This window comes from Centropristis striata, chromosome 13 (assembly GCF_030273125.1).
Source record: "Centropristis striata isolate RG_2023a ecotype Rhode Island chromosome 13, C.striata_1.0, whole genome shotgun sequence".
NCBI classification, from domain to species: domain Eukaryota; kingdom Metazoa; phylum Chordata; class Actinopteri; order Perciformes; family Serranidae; genus Centropristis; species Centropristis striata.
The window spans coordinates 31482367-31507606 of record NC_081529.1 but is presented as its reverse complement, the minus strand read 5'-3'; the positions used below and the strand labels follow the sequence as shown (position 1 = coordinate 31507606).

Sequence of the window (25240 nt, the reverse complement as noted above, 5' to 3'; positions counted from 1 at the left end):
CTTTTTGTTTTGTTTTTGTTTTCCTGCGGTATAAAAGCCAATCCTGGGGGACTACAGAAGCCTTCTACTGACTGGAAATCAGAGCAGGAAGGGGAATCCCTCACCATCACTGATTGGAAAGTTACTTTTTCCCTTATACCCCCAGACACAACAGCACCAATGTACAGTACAGTGTTCCCATAGCGCCTCACCACTCTTCGTGGGCACATCAGCAGCAAACAGAAATCCTACGGTCACCCACACACTCACTGTGCACGCAGACAGCTCAAGATTTACAGGAGGGCTGATGAGATAAACAATTCACCTATAATGTAAGTGTAAATAGACTAATGAATATGCCCACATGTGACAGAAATACACTCGTGAAAAACCCAGGCAGCCCCCACTGCTTCCCACCCACGCACACTGCGGGTGCCAGTCCTTTCTGCATGGAAGGCAACCTAGTAGTAGTTAATCCCCCGGCATCTCTCTCTGCCATGAAAAGAAAATCAATCAAGACAGCTCTCCTCTCCTAAACTTGCTTATCTCGCCCCTCCACGACTGGAAAGCTACGTTAGGTGAGGATAAATGTGTGTATACAGCTGAATGTCTGTGTTTTTTTGTTTTTTTCTTCAGGCATTACTGGATTTGCTATGGCAACATTTTATCCATTTTTCTTTCAGAGCTTCTTTTTAAAATTAAGTGTGACTGTTACCTACAATGAGGAGAACAGTGATTTTAAGAAGTGGTAGATCGAGTGGGTGTGCTCACAAAGAAGATTAGTTTTTGTAAATTTTCTGCTATTTGCACTCTTATAAAGTTTGTTTTTTGGGTTAGGGTTAGGGTTACTTAGAAGACTTAGAAGCACTTAGAAGATACAGTCATGGAAAAAAATATTAGCCCACCCTTGTTTTCTCCTTGCTTTCTTGTTCATTTTAATGCCTGGTACAACTAAAGGTACATTTATTTGGACAAATATAATGATAACAACAAAAAATAGCTCATAAGAGTTTAATTTAGGAGCTGATATTTAGACACTTTCCATGGTTTTCTTGATTTATTTTGGTTATTATCAAGAAAACCATGGAAATGTCTAGATATCAGCTCCTAAATTAAACGCTATTTTTTTGTTGTTATCATTATATTTGTCCAAATAAATGTACCTTTAGTTGTACCAGGCATTAAAATGAACAAGAAATTGAAGAAAAAATGGTCTAATCATTTTTTTAATGACTGTACTTGCAATGTAAATTTACTACAATGCAGACAATAACAGTGTGAAATGTTATTTTAGATTCAGCATTTTTTTTGTCTCGGCTTTGCAGACACATTAAAAACAGCCTAGAAGGATAAACAATAAATATATTGCCAATGTCAATATTTAGAGAGCTGGTCGGCCAATGGTTGATATATAATGCTGATATCATCTTGTGTTTGTTGTATTTGATCAGATGCAAAAATAAACAAACACAAGATGATATCAGCATTATATATCAACCATTGGCCGACCAGCTCTCTAACTATTGACACTGGCAATATGTTTATTGTTTATCCTTCTAGCCTGTTTTTAATGTGTCTGCAAAGCCCTTCAAGGCAAATTTTTTGATATGTGATTCTGGGCTATAAAAGTAGACTTGAATTGAATTGAATTTAATGAGAGCAGTGTTTTGAAGGAGCTTAATAAACAATGGTTGATGATGATAATGAATATTTTGTAATTAATTCCACACATGCCTCCATAGGAACAAGAGAGCTGCTCCTTAGTTTAGACGCTGCGTTCTTTCCCTTGACAGAAAAAATCAACTTGACGGAGAAAGCTGGCTGAGATGGGCTGAATGGTGGGAGGAAAATCAAATAAAGGGCCTTAATGCAGCCTAACGGATGACCACGCTGACTTAACGATCCCTGCTGTAGCTCACTCTGTCTGCAACAGAGCTGTACATGAGCAAAAGAGGAGTAAAAAGAGGGGAAGTGAGGAATGTGTTTGTGAGGGGCGGGGCGCGGGAGAAAAGAGATGTTCAATGGGCATTTGAAGGAGAGAAGTGGATTCTTGGTAGCACTGTTCGGTTTCTGTGGATTTGTACTTGGACTCCGGCACTGCGGTGGATTGAGGCAAAAAAAAAACAAAAAAAAGAAAGAAAGAGTGAAAATCAAAAAGGGTGAAAAAAGTGAACAAGTAGGAAGGAATGTGTACGACAAAGAAAAGACTTTCTGTGTGAGAGTACGTGCGGCCTTCAGCGCATGGGAAAGAAAATGAAGCTTGTCCCATTGGAAAGTGAAAGGGACGGGGATGTTTCCATCCTGTGACAAAGAGAGGCGTGAGAAAAATGGGACCAACGCGTGAGACATGGGTAACCTGGGCAGGGCCGGGCCACGCTGTGGGAGTGGAAGAGCTCTGCTAGTGACAGCCAGATCCAGGCAGCAGCTGATGTATGCAGGTCAAAGGAAGGCTGAGTTGCGTAGGCGCCACTCCCTGTGGGACCTGTGTGTAGTGTTGACGTGATCTCTAGGATGCTTCCTTACCTCCTCCTTCGCTCCCTTCACACACACACACTGATCCAAGACTGCAGAAGACGAGAAGCCGTGCAGCATATTGCCACAGTTCCCTACAGTTAGCTGAAAATCTTGCAAACATACACTGTAATAAATTATTCTGTAGTCATTTCATTTTACTTAATATATTTGGTAAAATGTATCAAATAAAAATACGTCCTTGATTTTGAGGCAGTTGTTTAAGTAACTTGGTAACGCTTTATATTAAGGTCCTTGTAATAACCATTAATTAACAAGTAATAAGGCCCTTGTAAGTCCTTACAAGATGCTTATTAACATTATTATGTGTTTATAAGCTTATATAAGTGTTAATAATGGTATTACAAACACCCATGACCCACCCATTATGTCTTTGCCATGCCTTTATTAATCTTATTTTGTTTGCTTATTGATATTAAAATATACTTTATTGCTCATCTATTATAAGTTAACTATGCTTTTTGCAACTACCGGATCTAAAGCGAGAACAATGCCTTATTACTTGTTAATTAATGGTTATTAAGGACCTTATTATAAAGCGTTACCAGTAACTTTAATCTACTATTATCTACAGTAATTTAATCTACTTATTTTGATCACATTAAATATAATCTTTATGTGTTTGTAATTCTAAATCAAGAGAATTTTGAATGAATCCAACACAATAGAATTAGTCCGTTTTTAATTGACAGGCACTTCCTGTTGTTATCAACTCAACTTGTAACGTAGTTAGATTTAATTAATAATATTGTGTGCAATCTGTTGCCTCAATCTTATTGACTAGCTATTGTTTATCTTATTTTTTTTTACAGTGTATGAGTGCATTCCTGACTTGAGCTGCTCTCGTTGTGATTCTGTTGTTTTAGACACAGCTCACAACATGAAGCTGAATCTCCCCTTTATAATCTTTTTATTCCTCTCCTCGAGGGAAACATGCCATTTCCAGCTTGCAGCATACAGAGAGCCAGCCCCCCGGGCGTCTTTATGACTCAGCCGGCTTTTGAGTGTGCACGTCCCCACGTTTGTGTAGCCGTGAGGGTTGGTGCAGCAGGGCTCAAACACCCACGGCCTGCTGTGTGAACCCAGCGCCACCTGTTGCCCAGTCTGGCACAGCCCCCTGCTATCCGCACGTCATCTGTGGGCACGAGCCTCGAAGGCCGCTCCAAGTCTTGCCGCATCTCCTCTACGCCCTCACACAACATCTGAGGCGGGCAAAAACTACGCTTACTAATTTTTCTCAGATCACAGATATCATATTGGCTCCATACGTGTTATTCATCATTCTATGTATGTCAGGTTATGAAAGCCTGGCGTTGGAATCAAACACACCATGAGGGGAAACATTATGGAAAGGTTGCAGGGCTGTCTCATGACTAACAAACACAATTATTATCACCCTGCAAAGCCTGATTTGCAGTCGGAAGAAATTGGACACATGGATGATGAGCCTGAAGTCCTGGTGTCCATGCTGCTTTCGGTGAAAGACTTTATATGAAAGTTTAATGTGAGTTTTATATGAATGGCACTTTACCGTGTTGTGTGTGGAAGGTCCCTTTAATTCCTTTTTTTGGTCATTTTGTGTCTTTTTTTTATAATTTTGTGTGTTTTTTTGTAATTTTGTGTCTTTTTTGGTCATTTTGTTTCTTTTTTAAGTAATTTTGTGTGTTTTTCAGTCATTTTGTGTCTTTTTTTGGACATTTTGTGTCTTTTTAAAAATAATTTTGTGTCTTTTTGGTAATTCTGTCTTTTTTTTTGTTAATTGTGTTTCTTTTTTAATCATTTTGTGTCTTTTTTGGTAATTCTGTGTCTTTTTTGAGTAGATTTGTGTCTTTTTTTGGTAATTTTGTGTATTTTTAAAATAATTTTGTGTATTTTTAAAATAATTTTGTGTCTTTTTTTAGTAATTTTGTGTATTTTTTTGGTCATTTTGTGTCTTTTTTTAATGTGAGTGTGAGTTTTATATGAATGGCACTTTACTGTGTTGTGTGTGGAAGGTTCCCTATAATTACTTTTTTTGGTAATTTTGTGTATTTTTAAAAAAAAATTTTTTTAAATAATTGTGTGTCTTTTTGGTCATTCTGTGTCTTGTTTTGGTCATTTTTTTCTTTGTTGAAGTAATTTAGTGTTTTTTCAGTCATTTTGTGTCTTTTTTTTAGTAATTTTGTGTCTTTTTCAATCACACCATGAGGGGAAACATTATGGAAAGGTTGCAGGGCTGTCTCATGACTAACAAACACAATTATTATCACCCTGCAAAGCCTGATTTGCAATCGGAAGAAATTGGACACATGGGCGATGAGCCTGAAGTCCTGGTGTCCATGCTGCTTTCGGTGAAAGACAGGATTAAAAATCAGATGAAACGCCTCCATTGTTCCAAAGACCAGCAGGCCAACAGTCATACAGCATATTAAAATTGCTTAATTTTTTTTATTTTTTAAACTGGTCTTATTTCCACATGTAATTCCAGGTCAGGGACTGAATCCAACTGGCAATTTATTGATTGCTTTTGATGCAACTAAACAAGCTTCACATTAGTCACCTGCCAGTGTTTTCTATGGGGACCTCTCCTGTGAGAGGAGTGCCACCTGCTGGTACACTCTGTGCTGCAAGAGCTCCATCACTGACCTCGGGTTCAGTTTTTTCCATTATTCTCCATAATAATTGTCATGTAATGCAATAATACAACAGGAATATAAATCAAAGTATAATTTCAAGCACAGAAACAGCATTAAATTATTAGAAAAATAAAACCTACGCTGTTCAAATTAAAGACCAACGGGAATGACAATAATGTAGTAATTACATGTTAATATATATAAATTGTTACTGCGTTTTAAAAAAAAAAAAAATCTTTGTGAATACAAATTTGGTCATTTTTAATATCAAATATTATAATTAAATATTCCTATAAAGAGGTACACTGTAAAAAATGTTTGTAGAAATGACAGTAAAACACTGTCAAATTGCATCAGAAATAGGTCGTAAAATTGAACATTGTACATCACCGTAGTACTTTTAATTACTGTAAATCAAAGAATAGCATAAAACTTTAAATGCTACTGTCATAAACTGTAGAAAACACACAGTTGTGCTGTAAAAATAAACAATTTTCATGTAAAATGAATGGAGAAATACCATGATGACACAATTATCCTGAAAGTAATGGGATTATTCAGTATAAATTACAGTTTTTTTGCTGATATTTACATTTACATACTCTCACTGTATTTCTTACATTGAAGTTCTGGCAACCACAGCTGCCGGTATTTTACCGTAAATTATTATTTTTTATTTTTATTTTTTTTATATTTTTATTTTTTTAATATTTTTATTTTTTTTCCCCCCCACAAAAAAACACTTACATAACAAAACACAAAAAAAGGGAAAAAACAAACAAACAGCACAGCACACACACATTTTACCGTAAATTAAACAGATTTTTTTTTACAGTGTAGTAGCAGTACTCATTTTGTGTCTTTTTTTTTAAGTAATTTGGGTTTTTTTCTGTCATTTTGTATCTTTTTTTAGTAATTTTGTGTCATTTTTTGGTCATTTTGATACTGCCTCCAGCGGCACCCAGGTCATTTGAGTTTGAGACCCCTGTCTTAAGGCAATCTGATGTAACGGTCTTGTTACTGATTTTATTTTTGTAAACTTGTTCGAGTTCTCTTGATAGTGTCAGAGAAGTAAACTCACCAGCCACTTTAGTAGGTGAAGTGTGTACCTAATAAAGTGGTGGTGTTTTCATCTGCTTCAAGGTTGGATGTGTTGTGTTTTCAGAGATTCTTTTCTGCTTACTTTGGTTGTAACGAGAGTTATTTGAGTTACTGTTGCTTTTCTATCATCTCGAACCAGTCTGGCCATTCTCCAACAAGGTATTTTGGCCCAGAGAACTGCTGCTCACTGGATATTTTCTCTTTTTTCTTCTTTTTCTTACCGGTTTTAACAGACGACATCACATCACCCTGATTTTAGCTTCTTTGCTCTGGCTCCCTGTTGGTTTTAGGATTGATTTCATGATTTTACTGCTCACTTTCAAAGCTCTTTTATGTCTGGCTACTAGCTATTTAACAGAATTATTAACTCCATACGAGCCGACCCGCGTCCTCAGATCCTCGGGTTCTTCTGACCGTTCCAAAGTCAAAACTGAAAACCAAAGGTGAGCGGGACTTTTTTAACGAGCTGCCAGAGGAGATAAGGCACTTAGAGTCAGTAACTTCTGTTAAATCACTTCTTAAAACCCACTTTTATAGACTTGCTTTTATGTAATGCTGTCCATCTCACCACTCCTTTTTACTTCTTCACTTTTTACTTTTTTACTCCTTTTACTTTTTGTTTTCTGTGTCTCTGAGAACGTCTTGTGATTGTTCCTGCTCTCTCTTATTGTTTTTCTTTTAATGTAAGAATGTTTTTAGCCTCATGGCATCATTCTCGTTATAATTAAGTGCTCTCTGGTGAAGCACTTTGTAAACTGATGTTTTTAAAAGGTGCTATATAAATAAAGTTTAAAAAGAAAGTATTATTTCTGACAATTCTCTGTAAACCCTAAAGATGGTAGTGTGTGAAAACCCCAGTAGATCAGCAGTTTCTGAAATACTCTAAAATACTAAAATTACATTTCTTCCCCATTCTTGATTTTATGATTTTTTTTGGGATTTTTTTTGTTTTTATTTGTATACATGCATATTTTATTTTGTGCGGGCAGTACATTTTATTTTATTTATTTTTATCCCATTTTTAATTTATTTTATCTTATTGCATTTTACTGTTCTATTGTTTACTACATCTCTTTGTATTATGTTATCTATTTATTGTTTGTGCAGCACTTTGGAAACCTTGTGTTTGCTAAAAGTGTGCAATATAAATAAAGTGGATTGGATTCTGATGCTCGCTTTGAACTTCAGCAGGTCGCCATCAACACGTCTACATAAATGTATTGAATTGCTGCCATGTGATATAAATCAATTATTCGGTTTAAGGTTGTCAAAAGTATAAACATTTCAATACAACATGTTTACAAAATGATGCAATAGAGAGTTAAAATGCTTAATAATCTATTTATTTTCTTTTCGTTTTTAAACCATTGTATTTCTTTTTATGTTTTGATGAAAATACTTGATATGTTTACAAAATGTAGAACAACATGTATGTGCTGTTTTGTTTTTCTTCAAATAAAAAGTTTAATAACAAAAAGAAAATGATGCAATATCTGCATTTTGATAGTAGTGATAAAGTAAAAGTACAGAAGCCAAAAAGGGGGATGGGGTGGGGGGGTGTTGAAGTGTTGAATTTTTTATTGTATCGAAGTTTAATCTTCTGGTTTCGTGACAACCTCACTTACACTGGATCACATTATACTGAGAGGTAGTATTGTATTTTTCTTAAGTCTGTAAAGAGGAAGTGTAAAGCAGATTTTATACTTTAAACTGGTAACTCAGTGTACTATGTTGTGTCGTCAGTCTGTCTCAGAGTCCAGGACTACGGCAGGGAAACGCTGCCCTCCCTCCCCCAGCAGGGAGTACATGTGTCTCAGCACAGTGACGTCGGGACATCCAGGTCCAGGTTCTATAGATGAGAGCTGGGGGGACAGAGTGTCCAGCAGAGCCTGTCACGTAAAAGAAGAGACTGTCAGCATATTATTTCTTAGTAGGTATTGACTGCTACTCAGAACAGAACACAGAGACCGTCTAATTCAGGGGTCTCAAACTCAAATTGGAGGCAGCATCAAAATGACCAAAAAAAGACACAAAATGACCAAAAAAAGACAGAATTACAAAAAAAGACACAAAATGACAGAAAAAAACTAAATTACTTAAAAAAGACACAAAATGACAAAAAAAGACACAAAATGACCCCAAAATGACACAAAATTACTAAAAAAAGACACAAAATGATTTTAAAAAGACAGAAAATTACCAAAAAATAACCCAACATTACTAAAAAAAGACAGAAAATTACCAAAAAATAACCCAACATTACTAAAAAAAAGACAGAGAATTACCAAAAAAGACACAAAATAATTAAAAAAAGACACAAAATTACCAAAAAAAAGACACAAAATTACCAAAAAAAAGACACAGAATTACCAAAAAGACACAAAATTACCTACAAAAGACACAAAATTACCAAAAAAAAGTAATTAAAGGGACCTTCCACACACAACACTGTACAGTGCCATTCATATAAAACTCACATTAAACTTTCATATCAAGGTGGGGGCCACAGAATATCGTCACGAGGGACACAATTGGCCCGTGGGCCGCAAGTTTGAGACCCCTGCTCTAACTGATTAGCATAATCAGGTATTTGATGAACTGTTATTTTACAAGGTGCTTGAAGTGTAAACCCCTCACCTGCTCTATGGAAGTCTCCTGTTGCAGCAGAGCCAGCCTCGTCCTCAGCTGCTCAAACTCTCGGAGCTCTGCCTCCGTCCTGTAGGTTATCGTCGGGGGCAGGGGGGCAACCATCCCGTCTCCCCACACACCATCTGCCCCCGTGGGGCAAAGACAACCTCCCTCTGGCCTCCATCGATCCCATGCTTCCCACTCTGACGGAAAATACGGTTATTTTTAGAGCGTGAGCGTGAGCAACCGTACCCTAAAACGTTTTTCTGCTCTGCTGCCTCAGCTTTAAATAGCTTTAAATAGCTAGGCCCTCGCCTCGCCGCGTCAGGATAGACGGCTTTAAAACCCCGGCGTCACGGGGAGGGGGGATCTGAAAGTACTGATCTGGCACTGAGGTTTCACTGCGGCTCTATTTTCATTTTCCATACGCCAGGATGGAGAGGCTGCATTAGCTCGTTAGCACGCTACACTCATCGCAATCATTTTTCAAATGCTGTTAAAATCCAATAAAACAATTAATCCCTCTCTTGAAAATAAAAACTCTCTGACATGAAATACTTGCTGGAACTTGGACTTGAAAACACAACATTAAAATTTAAGCATTTCAAGGATTTCAAGGTCCATTTTCAAGCTTTTCCAGAATCTTACAGATGAGGTAAATTACATATTTCTTCGAATACATACATATTGAAAATGATTATTTTACGTTTTCATTTCCGGTTATCCAACTAATTACATTTCTCTTCTATAGGATTTTGTTGTTAAAGAAATGCAGCTACTCATCGCAATCATTTTTCAAATGCTGTTAAAATCCAATAAAACGATTAATCCCTCTCTTGAAAATAAAAACTCTCTGACATGAAATACTATTAACTGCTCTCTGGTGAAGCACTTTGTAAACTGATGTTTTTAAAAGGTGCTATATAAATAAAGTTTTTTAAAAAGTATTATTTCTGACAATTCTCTGTAAACCCTAAAGATGGTAGTGTGTGAAAACCCCAGTAGATCAGCAGTTTCTGAAATACTCTAAAATACTTAAATTACATTTCTTCCCCATTCTTGATTTTATGATTTTTTGTTTTATTTATTGTTTTTATTTGTATACATGCATATTTTATTTTGTGCGGGCAGTACATTTTATTTTATTTATTTTTATCCCACTTTTAATTTATTTTATCTTATTGCATTTTACTGTTCTATTGTTTACTACATCTCTTTGTATTATGTTATCTATTTATTGTTTGTGCAGCACTTTGGAAACCTTGTGTTTGCTAAAATTGTGCTATATAAACAAAGTGGATTGGATTCTGATGCTCGCTTTGAACTTCAGCAGGTCGCCATCAACATGTCTACATAAATGTATTGAATTGCTGCCATGTGATATAAATAAATTATTCGGTTTAAGGTTGTCAAAAGTATAAACATTTCAATAAAAACATGTTAAATGATAAAATGATGCAATAGAGAGTGTAAATGCTTTTGCAAGGATGTGATTTTGATATTTAATTAAAAAAAAAATTTAATTAAATTTTTTTTCTTCTCTTTATTTTATTTTCGTTTTTAACAAAATAATTTCTCATCGCAATCATTTTTCAAATGCTGTTAAAATCCAATAAAACGATTAATCCCTCTCTTGAAAATAAAAACTCTGACATGAAATACTTGCTGGAACTTGGACGCTAGATTGGATGCGTGCACTCACAACACAAGATGGAGTGTGTGGGCTAAAGCAGGGAGCTAGAAACGACTGGAAACTTCTCTCTCACACTGGCTTTAGCCACATGCTTGTGCTGCACTGGAGCTATAACAGCTCAACATAAACAAAAGTCGCTCCCTGAAGGTGATACGGTCATCTGAGAGGTGTGAATGGAAAATCTCTGAGCATTCAGCTTCATTATAAACAGTATCGTTGGAGGTCATGGAAATGATACCATGTAACATAGTGCAGGTAGTGAATGAGTGATACCCTGACACCCAGACTTGATAATTCAAACACACGCTCATGATTTCTCCACCAATGTGCTCTTCATTATGCAAGACTGTGCTGTGGCATAAATCTTTTTAATAATGTATTTTCTTCTGCTCAAGACCGCCTTCACATAACTGAAACTACGCCCATTTTCAAAAATCCATACATGTTATTCCTATGATGGAACAGAGTGCAAAAATGTTCATAAACATGAACAACTTCTTGAAAACTTCTTGTTTTCCTATTTATACTGTTAAACATGCATTTAAGCATGAAAAATGTTTTTGTGTCTTTCTTAGTTATTTTGTGTCTTTTTTTTGTCATTTTATGTCTTATTTTAGTCATTTTGTGTCTTATTTTAGTCATTTTGTGTCTTTTTTCTGTCTTTCTTAGTCATTTTGTGTCTTTTTTTAGTCATTTTGTGTCTTTTTGTGTCTTTCTTAGTCATTTTGTGTCTTTTTTTAGTCATTTTGTGTCTTTTTGTGTCTTTCTTAGTCATTTTGTGTCTTTTTTTAGTCATTTTGTGTCTTTTTTTTGTCATTTTGTGTCTTTTTTGTCATTTTGTGTCTTTTTTTGTCATTTTGTGTCTTTTATTTGGGTCATTTTGTGTCTTTTTTGGTCCTTTAGTCCAACATAAAATGTAATTTTAAATCTTTTTTTCTTATCTTAAAAGTTCAGTGTAAAAATGCACAAAATTACTTCCTGCAATTAATGTTGGTCTGCTGTTCTTGCACTGGAAAAAAAAAAGAAATCACAGTAATTGGTTATTTTTTATTTGCTTCAAACCTTTTGTATTCCTATTTATACTGTTATATGTATTTTCTTCTGCTCAAGAACGCCTTCACATAACTGAAACTACGTCCATTTTCAAAAATCCATACATGTTATTCCTATGATGGAAGAGAGTGCAAAAATATTCATAAACATGAACAACTTCAGTCATATTTTGACCAAAAAAATGTTGGTTAACCTGTAAGAATGTAAGAATACTCGTCACAGTTTAATTAATTATTTATTTATTTATTTATTTTCATTTTATTTATATGTTTTTGTTATTTATTTTTTGTTATCTACATTTATTTGATTATTCATTTGTTTTGGTCCTTTTCAGTATTATTGATATTTTGATTATTATTTCCTTGCTGCCATATGTTTGTGAAGTTTTGGTTGCTGGATGTTGTTATATTAACACAAAACCAAAAACCAATAAATAGTTAAAAAAAAAAAAAAAAAAAATGTTGGTCCTCAATTTACTCACTTAACATCTTTTCAGGTCTGTCCTCAGCAAAATATTATTTTTTTCACTAACACTGATAGATAATTGATTGGTTTGTTACAGATCTGTAAAACAGGGATTCTCCACAAAGAATCATATAAAAGCACTACTTTACATATTTTTTGTTTTCAAGAGATGTGTTCATGTACCCAAAAAATACACAAAATTACTAAAAAAAGACACAAAATTACCAAAAAAGACATCCCTGATTTAGACTTTAGTGTCCCCCTTTTAGAAGGAACACGTGGTTTGAAAAGTTAAGTGAAACAGGATTATTTCCTACCTTGTTTCACTTGGTGTGCAACTTCATGGAGATGTGCTGCTGATTTCTGCAACCTTTCAAGTGTCAGTGAGGAGTCAGACTTGCTGTATCCACCTGTATAGAAGTACATGACAAAAAAAACAACATAATTTCACCAGCAACATTTTTACAGGGGACAGTGGAGTTGTTTCGCTTCATTGCACTGTGTAAATTACAGGCTTCGTACACTTTAGCAGTGGTCAAATTTGAGCATTTTTCAAGGACTTTAAAGCTTTTCCAGTATCTTACACCTGTTGTAAATTGCATGTTTTAGATGAGTACTTACATAATAAAAGGGGGAGATTTCACTGAACCATACCAACAGTGATAGTATTACACTTTTAGGAGCAATGGTCTAATACTTTTTTCCATGGCTGTATTTTTGGTAATTTTGTGTCTTTTTTGGTCATTTTTACATATATTTTTGGTCATTTTGTGTCTTTTTTGGTCATTTTTACATCTATTTTTGGTCAGTTTGTGTCTTTTTTGGTCATTTTTGGTCATTTTTACATCTATTTTTGGTCAGTTTGTGTCTTTTTTGGTCATTTTTACATCTATTTTTGGTCAGTTTGTGTCTTTTTTGGTCATTTTTACATCTATTTTTGGTCAGTTTGTTTCTATTTCGACAATATTGTGTCATTTTTTGGTCATTTTTGCAACTATTTTTGTAATTTTGTGTCTTTTTTAGTCATTTTTACATCTATTTTTTGGTCAGGAGGAACGGTCTTCATTTCAGATAGGCTACTCATTATTTTTTACATTGAACATGTGATTATCTATAGTCTATAGATGGATATAGTCAGATTGCAAGAGAAATACAGTGAGAATTTCAAGCATTTACAAGCACTTTATCCAAAATCCAAGCACTTTTTAAACCTTGAAAACACAACATTAAAATTCAAGCATTTTCAAGGATTTCAAGGTCCATTTTCAAGCTTTTCCAGCATCTTACAGCTGTGGTAAATTACATATTTCTTCTTCGAATACATGCATACTGAAAATGATTATTTTACGTTTTCATTTCAGGTTCTCCAACTAATTACATTTCTCTTCTATAGGATTTTGTTGTTAAAGAAATGCAGATACAATTTTAAGCACTTTATCCAAATTCCAAGCACTTTTCAAACCTTGAAAACAACATTAAAATTCAAGCATTTTCAAGGATTTCAAGCACCCGTACCAACCCTGAACATAATTTCACCAGCAACATTTTTACAGGGGACAGTGGAGTTGTCTTGCATCATTGCACTGTGTCAATTAGTCTCATGTTTGCAGTCAGCGCAGTTGTAAAATATCTCAATGCTCATTTCAGGGTCTGGAGCATGATTGGCAGAGACTGATATATCCGTCTGAAGAGCTGTCAGAGAGCCACTTCCTGCCAGCTCCCTGTGCAGTTTTTTCCTCCCAAATTATAATTTTCTCACCCACACACTTGTGTCATCAGTCACATTTATTTCTCCACATTCCTCCACTCCTCATTTTGTGTATGCATGCGTCATGTGTTCAGGCTTTTACCCATTTCTGAGGCCACTTCTGGTGCCTGTTTGGCCAGAAACTCCTGTGTCTGCCACTGCCGGATGAGGTCACGGCCTCGGTGAGTCAGTCTGTTGATCAGATCCCTGGTCTGATCTGGGCAACCACATGGCCAATCCTCTGGGAACTGAAGGGGTGAGAGAGGCAGGGTCAAGGACAACACGCTGTCAGACTGCTTAGAGCAGGGATGGGCAACTGGAGGCCCGGGGGCCACATACGGCCCGCACCCTCACTTGAAGTGGCCCTCAGTACAACTACATGCATTTGAGCATGAAATCTTAAAAGTGCAGTGTAAAAATGCACAAAATTACTTCCTGCAATTAATGTTGGTCTGCTGTTCTTGTACTGAAAAAAAAAATCACAGTAAGTGGTTATTTTTTATTTGTATTCCTATTTATACTGTTATACATGCATTTAAGCATGAAAAATGTTTTTTGTGTCTTTCTTGTGTCTTTCTTAGTTATTTTGTGTCTTTTTTTTTGTCATTTTGTGTCTTTTTTTTGTCATTTTGTGTCTTTTTTTTGTGTCATTTTGTGTCTTTGTTTTTGTTGTCATTATGTGTCTTATTTTAGTCATTTTGTGTCTTTCTTAGTTATTTTGTGTCTTTTTTTGGTCATTTTGTGTCTTTTTTTGTGTCATTTTGTGTCTTATTTTAGTCATTTTGTGTCTTTCTTAGTTATTTTGTGTCTTTTTTGGTCCTTTAGTCCAACTTAAAATGTAATTTTAAATCTTTTTTTCCTTATCTTAAAAGTGCAGTGTAAAAATGCACAAAATTACTTCTTGCAATTAATGTTGGTCTGCTGTTCTTGCACTGAAAACAAAAGAAATCACAGTAAGTGGTTATTTTTTATTTGCTTCAAACCTTTTGTATTCCTATTTATACTGTTAAACATGCATTTGAGCATGAAATATGTGAAGTTACTGCACTGTAAACATATTTAAAATTGCAGTTTCATCATATCTGGTTAAGTGCACGGTCCTATATGTGGCCCTGTGGTAGTGTCCATGAAAAACTGTGGCCCCCTCCAGCATTTAAGTTGCCCATCCCTGACTTAGAGGAATGTTAGTGTATTAGAGAGAGTTTGGTTTATGAAAGTGGGATTGTATGAGGTATTCATGCATAGTGGGCGGCTGCAAAAAGTATTTTAGCCACCTAAAAAAGAATATGATAATGAATTTGCCATTTGCCGTTTTTTGCCAAAACATTTGCCAGCCCATTGTGACAGACTTCACGAGAAAAAGGAAGGATACCGTCGCTCTCATTCTCTCCATAAAGTGACTCCTCCCAGGCACAGGTTTCCTTTGTAGGTCAACCACTTTGTCCCATAACCTAAAGACAGACAGAGTAGAAAGGGAAACTTAGTGCCCACTGTGGATTCCGCTGAATAATTTTTCACAATATTATCCATGAAACCACCGGCACATTACTTCTTCATGACGTGAAGACATAAAAATGAAGCAACATTGAGCCTCTCCATCAGCTTCCGGAGATATTGTCAAATATATTTAGTAAAAAATATTAAACTAGATATTATCCTCATTTCACCTGTTATATGTAATATTTGCAACCTGTATTCATATTTGCAATATTTAAAATTCTGTGTTTTGAAACATGATTTCCAAGATCAGATTTTATGTTTTCCTTTGTTTCTTTTGGGTTCAACATTTTGATCAAGAAAGTCAAAGTTAAAAATGAATTATCAGGACATATAGATGAGGTAATGCTGAAAAAAATGATTTAAAGGAGGGTTAACGGACTGGTTTTGGCCACCTGTTCTTCTTGCTCCTCAGAGATTTCCATTCTGCTGTTTGATCAGAAGCTTTCCTGCCGTAAAGCAAACAGAATGATTATAATAACACAGCATGCAAATGTCCACCACCTTCCTACTATAATGAACAAAGTGTGGTTTTCTTTATGCTCCAGTTGTTTTAAAACCTACCCACTGTGTTGAGGTAAACTGTGAGCTCCAGACTCCTGTTTATCTGATATATTTGAAGGAGAGGGGATAGCTGCAGCTTTGCTTGGATCATTTCCACTCAGCACTTTGCTTCTCATAGTCTTGTGTACCTGACCCCGATCAAGAGAGCCAGACGCTGAGACAGCCTGCTGTGATTTCCTTGTAGACTGGTGATGCACAATCCCACCTAAAGAGAGAGGACAGTTCTAAATCATGCACCTATAAATTATGGTTCTGCAGTAGGGGTGGGCGATATGTCCCTTAAAAATTATCATGATATTTCAGGGTATTTTTTGCGATAACGATATTCTTGACGAAATTACAAAATACTGAAAATTATATAGAAAATATGATATTTTAGTCTGTATAAATTAAAAAACCAAAACCAATCATAAATCTAAAATGTCCCAACAGTGTTAATGCATTTATATGCAGTGTATGGTTGGTTTTATATTTATTCTCCCCCATCCGTATTCTTATTTCTATTATTTATTATTTTATTATTTATTTTTATTTACTTATGTCGTATTTGTACCATGTTTTTTTTTTATTGTGTATTTAAGTTTCCTTCTTTCATTGGTGATTATCCCAACAGTTGCCAAATACAAAAAAAATACTTTTGTATCTCGAGTTTTAGCAAATAATTAAAAATAACCATCAACAGGGTCTGGGGGCATGATGCCCCTCTGGAGAATTTTTTTTTAAATAAAAGCCCAAATTTAGTGCCTCTCACGAATTCTAATGCCACTATTCCATCATATACACTGATCTTATCGTTGCCTATTTCAATGAATAACTGTAAAGAAGAATAAGTGTTCTAGTATGTTTTATTTAAAGCATCTTATTTTGACACTCTGCTGAGCAACAGCAACGCAAAATACCTTTAAATTATGAATAGTGTAAATATACTTTCAGTAGCTTGAAATGTGACGTTAGCGCAGCACATGAGACTACGTCAAGAAGTAGGAATGTTGCTAATATCATGATATGCATTTTTTTTACCCATAAAAAAAATATACCGGTTTTATCGTGAACGATACGATATGGCACACCCCTATTCTGCAGTTTTTAGGATTGTGAAGCACACTGACGTACCAGACTTTTTGTGCTCCTTTTTCTCAAGACCGGCTGATTTAGAGGTTAATCTGGCGGTTGCCGTGTTTCCTTTAGAGGCTTCAGATGCCTGCGTTGCCGTTTTGGATGTGACAGCTGTGGTGCCGGGTCCTTTTCCAGGTGCAGTCTGTCTGTTTTTAGAAGATTCGGTGCCGGTGCGGACCCGAAGTGCTTTGTCCAGAGCTCGCTCAAGCAATTCCATATCTTCTTTCTCCCTTGGTGAGGTATCTGTGTCTGTGAAGGTAGCAGCATGCAAACATGTGGCTACTGTTTAAAAAAAAAAATGGTAACACTTTAGATTAGGGAACACATATTCAACATTAATTAGTTGCTTATTAGGATGCAAATAAGTAACATATTGGCTCTTAATTAGTCATTATTAAGTAGATATTAATGCCTTATTCTGCATGGCCTTATTATACAACCAGTAAGACATTAACTAGGAGTTTTCCCTCAATTACCTCAGAATTATTGCTTATTAATAGTAAGTAAGGAAGTTGTTGTATATGAGTTACGATCTCAATATGCTAGAGTAATGATTGACATTACAATCTACCAATCCTCATCCAAGAAGGTGGCTATTTGCCGTTTCCATGGTTTCGTTCACCGCTAGGTAGATACTTATAAAGTCCATATAAAGTAAAGCATATTAAGATCATAACTCATATACAACAACTTCCTTACTTACTACTAACAAGCAATAATTCTGAGGTTATTGAGGGAAAACTCTTAGTTAATGTCTTACTGGTTGTATAATAAGGCCATGCAGAATAAGGCATTAATAACTACTTAATAATGACTAATTAAGAGCCAATATGTTACTTATTTGCATGCTAATAAGCAACTAATTATATATATGTGTTCCCTAATCTAAAGTGTTACCAAAAAAATTACTAGAAGAGGGGAGAACAGCCCCCTCACAGGATCTAATCTAATTGTGGCCAGATTTACAAACTCACTAGCCCGTAGGCTGATTTTGTTGAACTGGAAACAGGTAATCCCACCTTCTTATACAATGTGGAGGAGGGATGTTTTGCAACACCTTGCTTTAGAAAAGCTCAGATTTACTCTTCGAGGCTTGGAAGAGAGTTTCCACAAAACTTGGTGATCCTTTATAGAGTTATTGGCTGGTTAGTCTTCACTTCACTTACCTTCCCTTTTTTTTTTTCCCTATTTTTTTTCACCATGTAAACTGTACGGCCTTATATATCTGTACAAATGACTGAATGACTGACAGTAAATGAAAGATGTATAGGTAACACAGTGGTAACTTACTGTTTTTCATTTTATTTTTATTTTATTATTATTTTTTATTTTTTTGGTGTATTCCTTGTCTGCGTGCTGTGCTATTTTTTTATTTTTCCCCATTTCTTTGGTTTGTCATGTGAGTGCTTAATGTGGGAAATAAAATAAATATATATATAAAAAAAAGAAGTCAAATTAAAAATGAATAAATAAATAAAAATAAAAAAAATAAAAAAATACTATTTAACCTTTAATTAACCTCAACATCTCTTTATATATACAATATCCAAGAGAAAAGCGTGATTATTTAGAACAGGGACTGCAATGTGACATTTTATCCCATTTTTAAAGAATATTTTTAGCGATACTAACTCATTTACAATTCTTTTTTCTTTTGTAGAATGAGCATTGCATCTGACAAACACATCTTTAATTACCTGTTATAACAGCATCTGCACATTCTGACTCATCAAGGTCCGTCTTTGGATGTGGCGTTCTGCAGGAAAAGACAAAATGTGATGACACATTGATGACTAAGCAAACTAAGGTCACAATAATATATAATACCAAATGGGGGAGTGGTGGGATTACTTGCACAGCCTACTCAAATCACAACTCAAAACACATCTGTTTAAAACTGCCTCTGACGACAATTACCCTGTCCAATCTATTGTATTGTATTGTTCTTAATTCTGTGTATTTTATTGTATTTTATTGCTGTTTCTTTTCTATCTTTTTTGTACAGGGTCCTTGAGTGCAAAGAAAGACGCCTTCCAAATAAAATGCATCATTATTATTATCATTATTACTTGTTACACTAAGTCAAAATGTGACTTTAAGTGTAAACAGGCAAATTCCTGGTTACAACTCTGTATGAAACTTTCAGTTTACCACAAATTATTGTTGTTGTTTTTTCAGGTCAAAATCAATTTGTGGGAGTTCAAAAATCTTATGTTACAATATATCAGCCAATTAAAAAATGTTTTAACCCAAACACAGTATATATGCGATCATTTAGATGAAGGTGTCCCGTAAATTTGGTTACTGAAGACCAAGATATGTAGTGAGCTTGGCAATATAAAGATAATATAAACTTGTCACAGATCTTTAAGTACAGCACACACCATGTAAATAATACTTACATCACTCAGCACACTTTTTATGTGTCTGAGAATCAGTTTGTTGCTTGTAGATTAGATAAGATTATGGGGCATATAAATGTAAGAAATAAGAATATATCTGATTGTTTTTTTTAAATTCTTATTTATAAATCATTATTATGACCAGAGTCTTTTGATTTCAGTTATCTGAAGGACATTTTAGTTAGTTATAAGCCAACATTTGTGTAAATATATCTTCAATAAGGAAACATTAGCACTGCAAACCTACCCCTCAAGGTACAATTCGTCAGAAGTCTATTTTTTTTTTGTCTTTTCAGTTTACCTCACACATTAACATACCGAGAAGGACATTTTCCTCTATGTCAGGGATGGGCAACTTAAATGCTGGAGGGGGCCACAATTTTTCATTGACACTACCACAGGGCCACATATAGGACCGTGCACTTAACCAGATATGATGAAACTGCAATTTTAAATATGTTTACAGTGCAGTAACTTAACATATTTCATGCTCAAATGCATGTATAACAGTATAAATAGGAATACAAAATGTTTAAAGCAAATAAAAATTAACCACTTACTGTGATTTCCTTTTTTTTTCAGTGGAAGAACAGCAGACCAACATTAATTGCGTAATTTTGTGCATTTTTACACTGGACTTTTAAGATTTCATGCTCAAATGCATGATGTTGTACTAAGGGCCACTTCAAATGAGGGGTGCGGGACGTATGCGTGCCTAACCATGCTCCATATATTTACAGAGAAGAAACTTGTGGGTGCTGGAAAAGGCACTGCTGGGATTCGAACCCAGGATCTCCTGTTTACTAGACAGGCGCTTTAACCAACTAAGCCACAGCGCCAGATAAATGCATCATCGACCAGATGTTCAACTTATGTGATCAAATATCCTAAAGTTTGAAAGATAAAATGCCGATAATGTAGTATTCTGACAAATACCGCACACAGCTCATATTAATTTTGATCTTTGGGACTTCAGTGGATATTTCAGAAAACTTTAAGCCCAGTTTACACGAGACGTTTAATGACTGAGAGGGCAAAATAACATAAGAAAGCATCTGCATCTATTCCGCTTATTTATGCACGTTTGCTCTGGCGACACAAGTGGAATAGTGAGCACTGATGAACAATACGATCAATAACTTGGATGTAACAGTACTTACAAGCTCTGTAATATTTCCCTGTACAGTTGAATGTTGTCGTTAATCTTGGCTTGCTCAGCTTTGCAGGACTTGATAGCTTGCTCCACCACAGACAGCAGTGACATGCTCGTGTATCTAATGCTCTGCCGCGACAATAAGAAATAACTACTTGTTATTACACAAGATTAAAGTTATCATGAAAGTACTGTGGGTGTCATCTTCCCCATAGACTGTATATAAATACAAAACCGCATGAAGTTTCTTCGTGCTGACCCGCGAAATCGAAAACTTAGCGGATGCGGAAGTCACTTCTATCTTCATTTCGTCATTTCTATCTTCTTGCTTCAAAAAAGGGAATGTGAAACAATGTGAAAACATATTCAAGCGGCTATCATCGTCACGACGCTCGTTTTAGTGTATAATACCAGCAAATAAATACGGTATTTGTTTAACTTTAACTAAACACAACCAAAACACGTGTTATTTGGCTTTATCTCGTCAATAATCTGTCACTTCTCGCGATAAGTGTGGTTGTAACCTGGGACGCTACTCCTTTATGTTGCCATAGAAACAGTTTCTTAGTTACGTAATATATTTTAGAAACACACAAATGTAGCGGTGAACATGTAAGAAACTATTTCTACAGAAAACGGAAAATTACCCCACATGAAATACTATAGAATACTATAATGTATAGAACTCCCATTTTTATTATTTAAAAAAATATATTATTCATTTAATGATTTATTAGGCTAAATATTATATATATCATTTATTCCACCAATAAATTCGTCTCAACTTTATAATAAGCACAGGAAAATAATCTTCTTCAAGTGAAAGCACACTAAAAATACAAATGTAAGTAAAAGTAAGCTTTAAAGTAACATTAAGAAAATGTAGATATAAAAGTAAAAGTGTGTGCAGCCAAATTGGCACTTAAATTGCTACATTATATTAATATTAAGTTATTAATATTAGTGCAGTAACATGTTAGATACTTTTAAATGTTGTAGCTACTGCTAAAGTGCTTTTTTTAAATTTTTATACTATCAGGTGGTTTAATTTACTGTAAATTACTGTATTAATGTATTTCATATACTCCTTGTAGTTTAAAAAAAAGTCACCAAATAAATGTGGTGAATTAAAAAGTACAGTATTTCCCTCTGAGATTTAGAGGAGTAGAAGTAGGCCTATATAATTGAAGTACTCTACTAGAAGGCTAAAGTACATCAAAATTGTACTTAAGTACTTTACTTGAGTAAATGTACTTTGTGTACTTTACATGACTTTTGGCTTCATGAATTGTGCAACTTTTTTTTAAAATATTAACAGGGAAAAGGATTAGGAAAAAAAGTGAAAATGAGAACAATCTGCTTGCTCCTTTTATTAATCAGGTCCTGATTGTGTTCCAAAATGTGAATTATCAGTTGCAAATGATTTCTCTAAAGAGCAATGTTTGTCATTTTGATACCAAAACAAATATTGAATATTTTATGTTCCCACGATTCCTGACAGTAATTGAAAACGGGATATGACTAACTGAAGGATAATTTGCTGTTTTATGTAACATTGTTAATGATCCAACCAAATCTTGACACTGACAGAAAACCGTTGTTACAAAGAAGTAGTAGTAGTTGTTTTGCGGGTCAGTGTATTTGTTATAGAGCCTCTTGTTGTCCATGCACATATAAAACTACTGCATCTGATCTGTGTACTCATCAGGAGTAGCTGTCCCACAAACGCACCAGTGAAGCAGACTGACTTCACAGCTATCAGCATTGTTTTCTAATGTAACACATGTAAAAATCAAATACCTCGCACTAGAATTAGAATGTGTTGTTCTGTGCTAGAATGTCAATAAACGGTCTGTATGTACACAGTTATTAAACCTCTGAAGTCCAGGAGATTTTGGTTCAAATTTGTCAACTTCCTATGCATTAATTTCTGTCTCTGTTTAGCATCTTTCAGTCTGTCCTTACATCACATGCATGGCTCCTTTTTCTCCACACAAACTTGGCTATCAGTCAGAGTTTTCATTTTATTTTAATTAACAAAGTATCAAGCTGCCAGGAACCCAAAATACAAACAAAAGACACAGGTGTCTATGGAAATGTACTTTTTTATTTTAATTTTTATTTATTTTACCACTTATACACATAAAAACAGCAGAAAAATAAATGAATAATAAAACTACAAAACAGTCTATTTACATGTAAATTAAAAAATAGTAATAGTTTTCATTGTAGAAAGAAAATTCACATTTTAAAAATGGTCTAGAAACATAAATGGCACACTGTGAAAGCTCCTATGATTGGACTTTCAACTGGCTTTCTCAGCTTGTCTACATATCATATATAAATAAAGTTATGACTGTAAATAAAACATCTATTTTCAATAAATAGATAGACTCCTGAGGGTTAACTTCTTTTACAGAAGAAACATTGGCTTCTCAAGCACGGGTGTGACTGATAGCATTAATGATGGCTGCATGACATTTAGCTGTGACAGACCGCTGACATCATGCATGCTGGCCCACTGGGATGTCAAAAAAACCATAGGTCAAAATGCAACAAAGCTATAATTAATGTCATAAATTACACCTGCACATTTGCAGCAAAGGTGTACTTTGGTTTGTTTGTTGTAGCCCACATTCTGTCTATCAGATAGGAAGTTTTAAAAACGTACAAACTAAATATCGGATGCATTCCAAATTGCATACCTTTTCTTTTAACTTTCAGTTTGTACTGCAGCTGGCCTATACTGTTGCACACAGCATGTATACAAATGGGACATACTTCTTCATCATAACATTGAGGTGGTTGTATAATTTGTGTTTAACATGACACTCCATTAAGGACTAATAATGATGCTGGAGTAAAGCAATTCAATGCAATGCAGCAATGGGTGTAGATCCAAGTCTAAATTCATTCATACATTCTAGAAGTGGGGGAAAAAATCGATAGAGCATAGTATCGCGATATTTTGCATGGCAATATTGTATTTATTCATGGACACCAAGTATCGATATTTAGCATTTATTTAGCGGCAGTATTTTCGCCGTTTTGTTTTTGTTTTTTGGAGGCCGTAATGGGCTATATATACTGGTAGAAATATACTGGTATCATCATATTAACCCAGACGGTCTAAGGAATCTACACTGTAAAAAAACATCTGTTGTTTTTACGGTAAAAAAACGGCAGCTGTGGTTGCCAGAATTTTACCGTAATAAATACGGTAGAACTTTTTTTAATATTACGGTAAAATGATATTAGTACTGTTGATTTCACATTTAAGATTGCCATTTTAGTCCATATTTTACTGTAAAAAATAAAAAGTTTTTCCATCAAAAGAAACACTGTTCTGCCATATAATTGACAAGAAAATACTTTTTAAATGCCGCACGAATGAAAGATTTTACCATTAAATATTACAATATATTACTGTTAGGGATATGGTGTTTAGTACATTTAACAGTGTGAAAAAGTATTTTTACAAAAAATAAATGCAAAAATGATGGCTTGTATATATATATTACAGTATATTTTTGTCACAAACACGGTGCCAGTGTATTTTACAGTGGAGTAATGTATTTTTTTTTTAAATGTAAAAAAAAAATACTGTTTTGGGTGATTTATACATTTATGGTATTTCATTGTTACCAAAACTGAATTAACCCATTTATCATTTTACAGTCTTGCGTCTTGCATTTTGCTGTCATGGTTAGCAGTTTTTCACCGTAAAATCTGCAGACATTTCTTACAGTGTATAAGCACCATGAGTGTCATAATATCGTGTCGGGAAGTTGTTGAAATAACACTGCAAAGTTACGATTGTTTTAGCTACATGCTAAAGACATTGGGACCCAGTTATGTGACTCTGTTGCAACTTTATTTCACAGACACAGCCGTATCAAAGCTATGCAGAGCAGTGAGTTAAAGTTGAGGAACGTTTGAGAAATTGTTGCAATTGTTGTCTCCCATACATGTTTGATATCAATTATTTAGTCTTATTTCACAAAACAATTCTTGATTTAATTTAATTTTCTGGACACCAAACACAGTTAAACAGTTAAATCGCAATATATTTTATTCGCAATACTCCATACCATATCGCAAAATGCTTAAAATCGCAAAAATATCATATCGTGACTCTAATATCGGGATAATATTGTATCGTTGGGCATCTGGTGATTCCCACCTCTAATACATTCATTATCCTGAACCGATTTTTGATCAACTACTGATTGCCATGATGTCATCAAAAGCACCAGATCGCAGCTTTCATGGAGTGTTATGGTGAAATGGGCCTCCTGCTGCATTTCTTATGAGACGTGTTATGATGAGTGCTTTCAATAAAGCATTTTTTTTACTGTCAAGTCATCAGCATTTCACATATGGTGTCCTCCTGTTAGAAATAATCTGTTATTCTGTCTCTGTTTTCTGTCTCTGTGCATAGGGGTCACTATCTATGCATCTGTGTGTGTGTGCCCTCTCTTTATGCATTTATAGATCAATCATGTAATATGCTTTTGATACAATGATCATGTACTAATATTGTTTTAAACCTATGATCACTCTAGGATACATTTATTTTATCTGCCTAAACTGTCTGTGTCCTAGTTAGAGTAAGATTCTAGAATCACAAAAATATATATTTTATGTTTTGTTTTTTTATGTGGTCATTGCAAAACCTGTGTTTCCACTAATATC

At 34.8% G+C, this 25240-nt stretch overlaps 1 protein-coding gene and 1 non-coding gene across 6 annotated transcripts; both read right to left on the bottom strand.

Moving 5' to 3' along the window:
- Positions 1 to 7710: 7710 nt before the first annotated feature.
- Positions 7711 to 21022, bottom strand: LOC131984152 (uncharacterized). Of its 5 annotated transcripts, none has more exons than XM_059349042.1 (11): positions 20805 to 21022; positions 20553 to 20674; positions 18688 to 18746; positions 16988 to 17272; positions 15875 to 16079; positions 15706 to 15759; positions 15186 to 15264; positions 13917 to 14061; positions 12384 to 12476; positions 8865 to 9058; positions 7711 to 8116 (listed from the first exon to the last, which is right to left on the bottom strand). In XM_059349042.1, the coding sequence occupies exons 1-11, from the start codon at positions 20907 to 20909 to the stop codon at positions 7967 to 7969; spliced, it is 1491 nt and encodes a 496-aa protein (XP_059205025.1). In that variant the 5' UTR covers positions 20910 to 21022; the 3' UTR covers positions 7711 to 7966. The 5 variants fall into 5 exon arrangements, with proteins under 5 accessions (XP_059205025.1, XP_059205026.1, XP_059205027.1 ...); XM_059349043.1 differs by having other exon boundaries at positions 16988 to 17269; XM_059349044.1 differs by having other exon boundaries at positions 16988 to 17239.
- trnat-agu (transfer RNA threonine (anticodon AGU)) lies at positions 20158 to 20231 on the bottom strand. The gene has a single exon. It is a non-coding gene; the product is annotated as a tRNA-Thr (tRNA).
- Positions 21023 to 25240: the final 4218 nt, after the last annotated feature.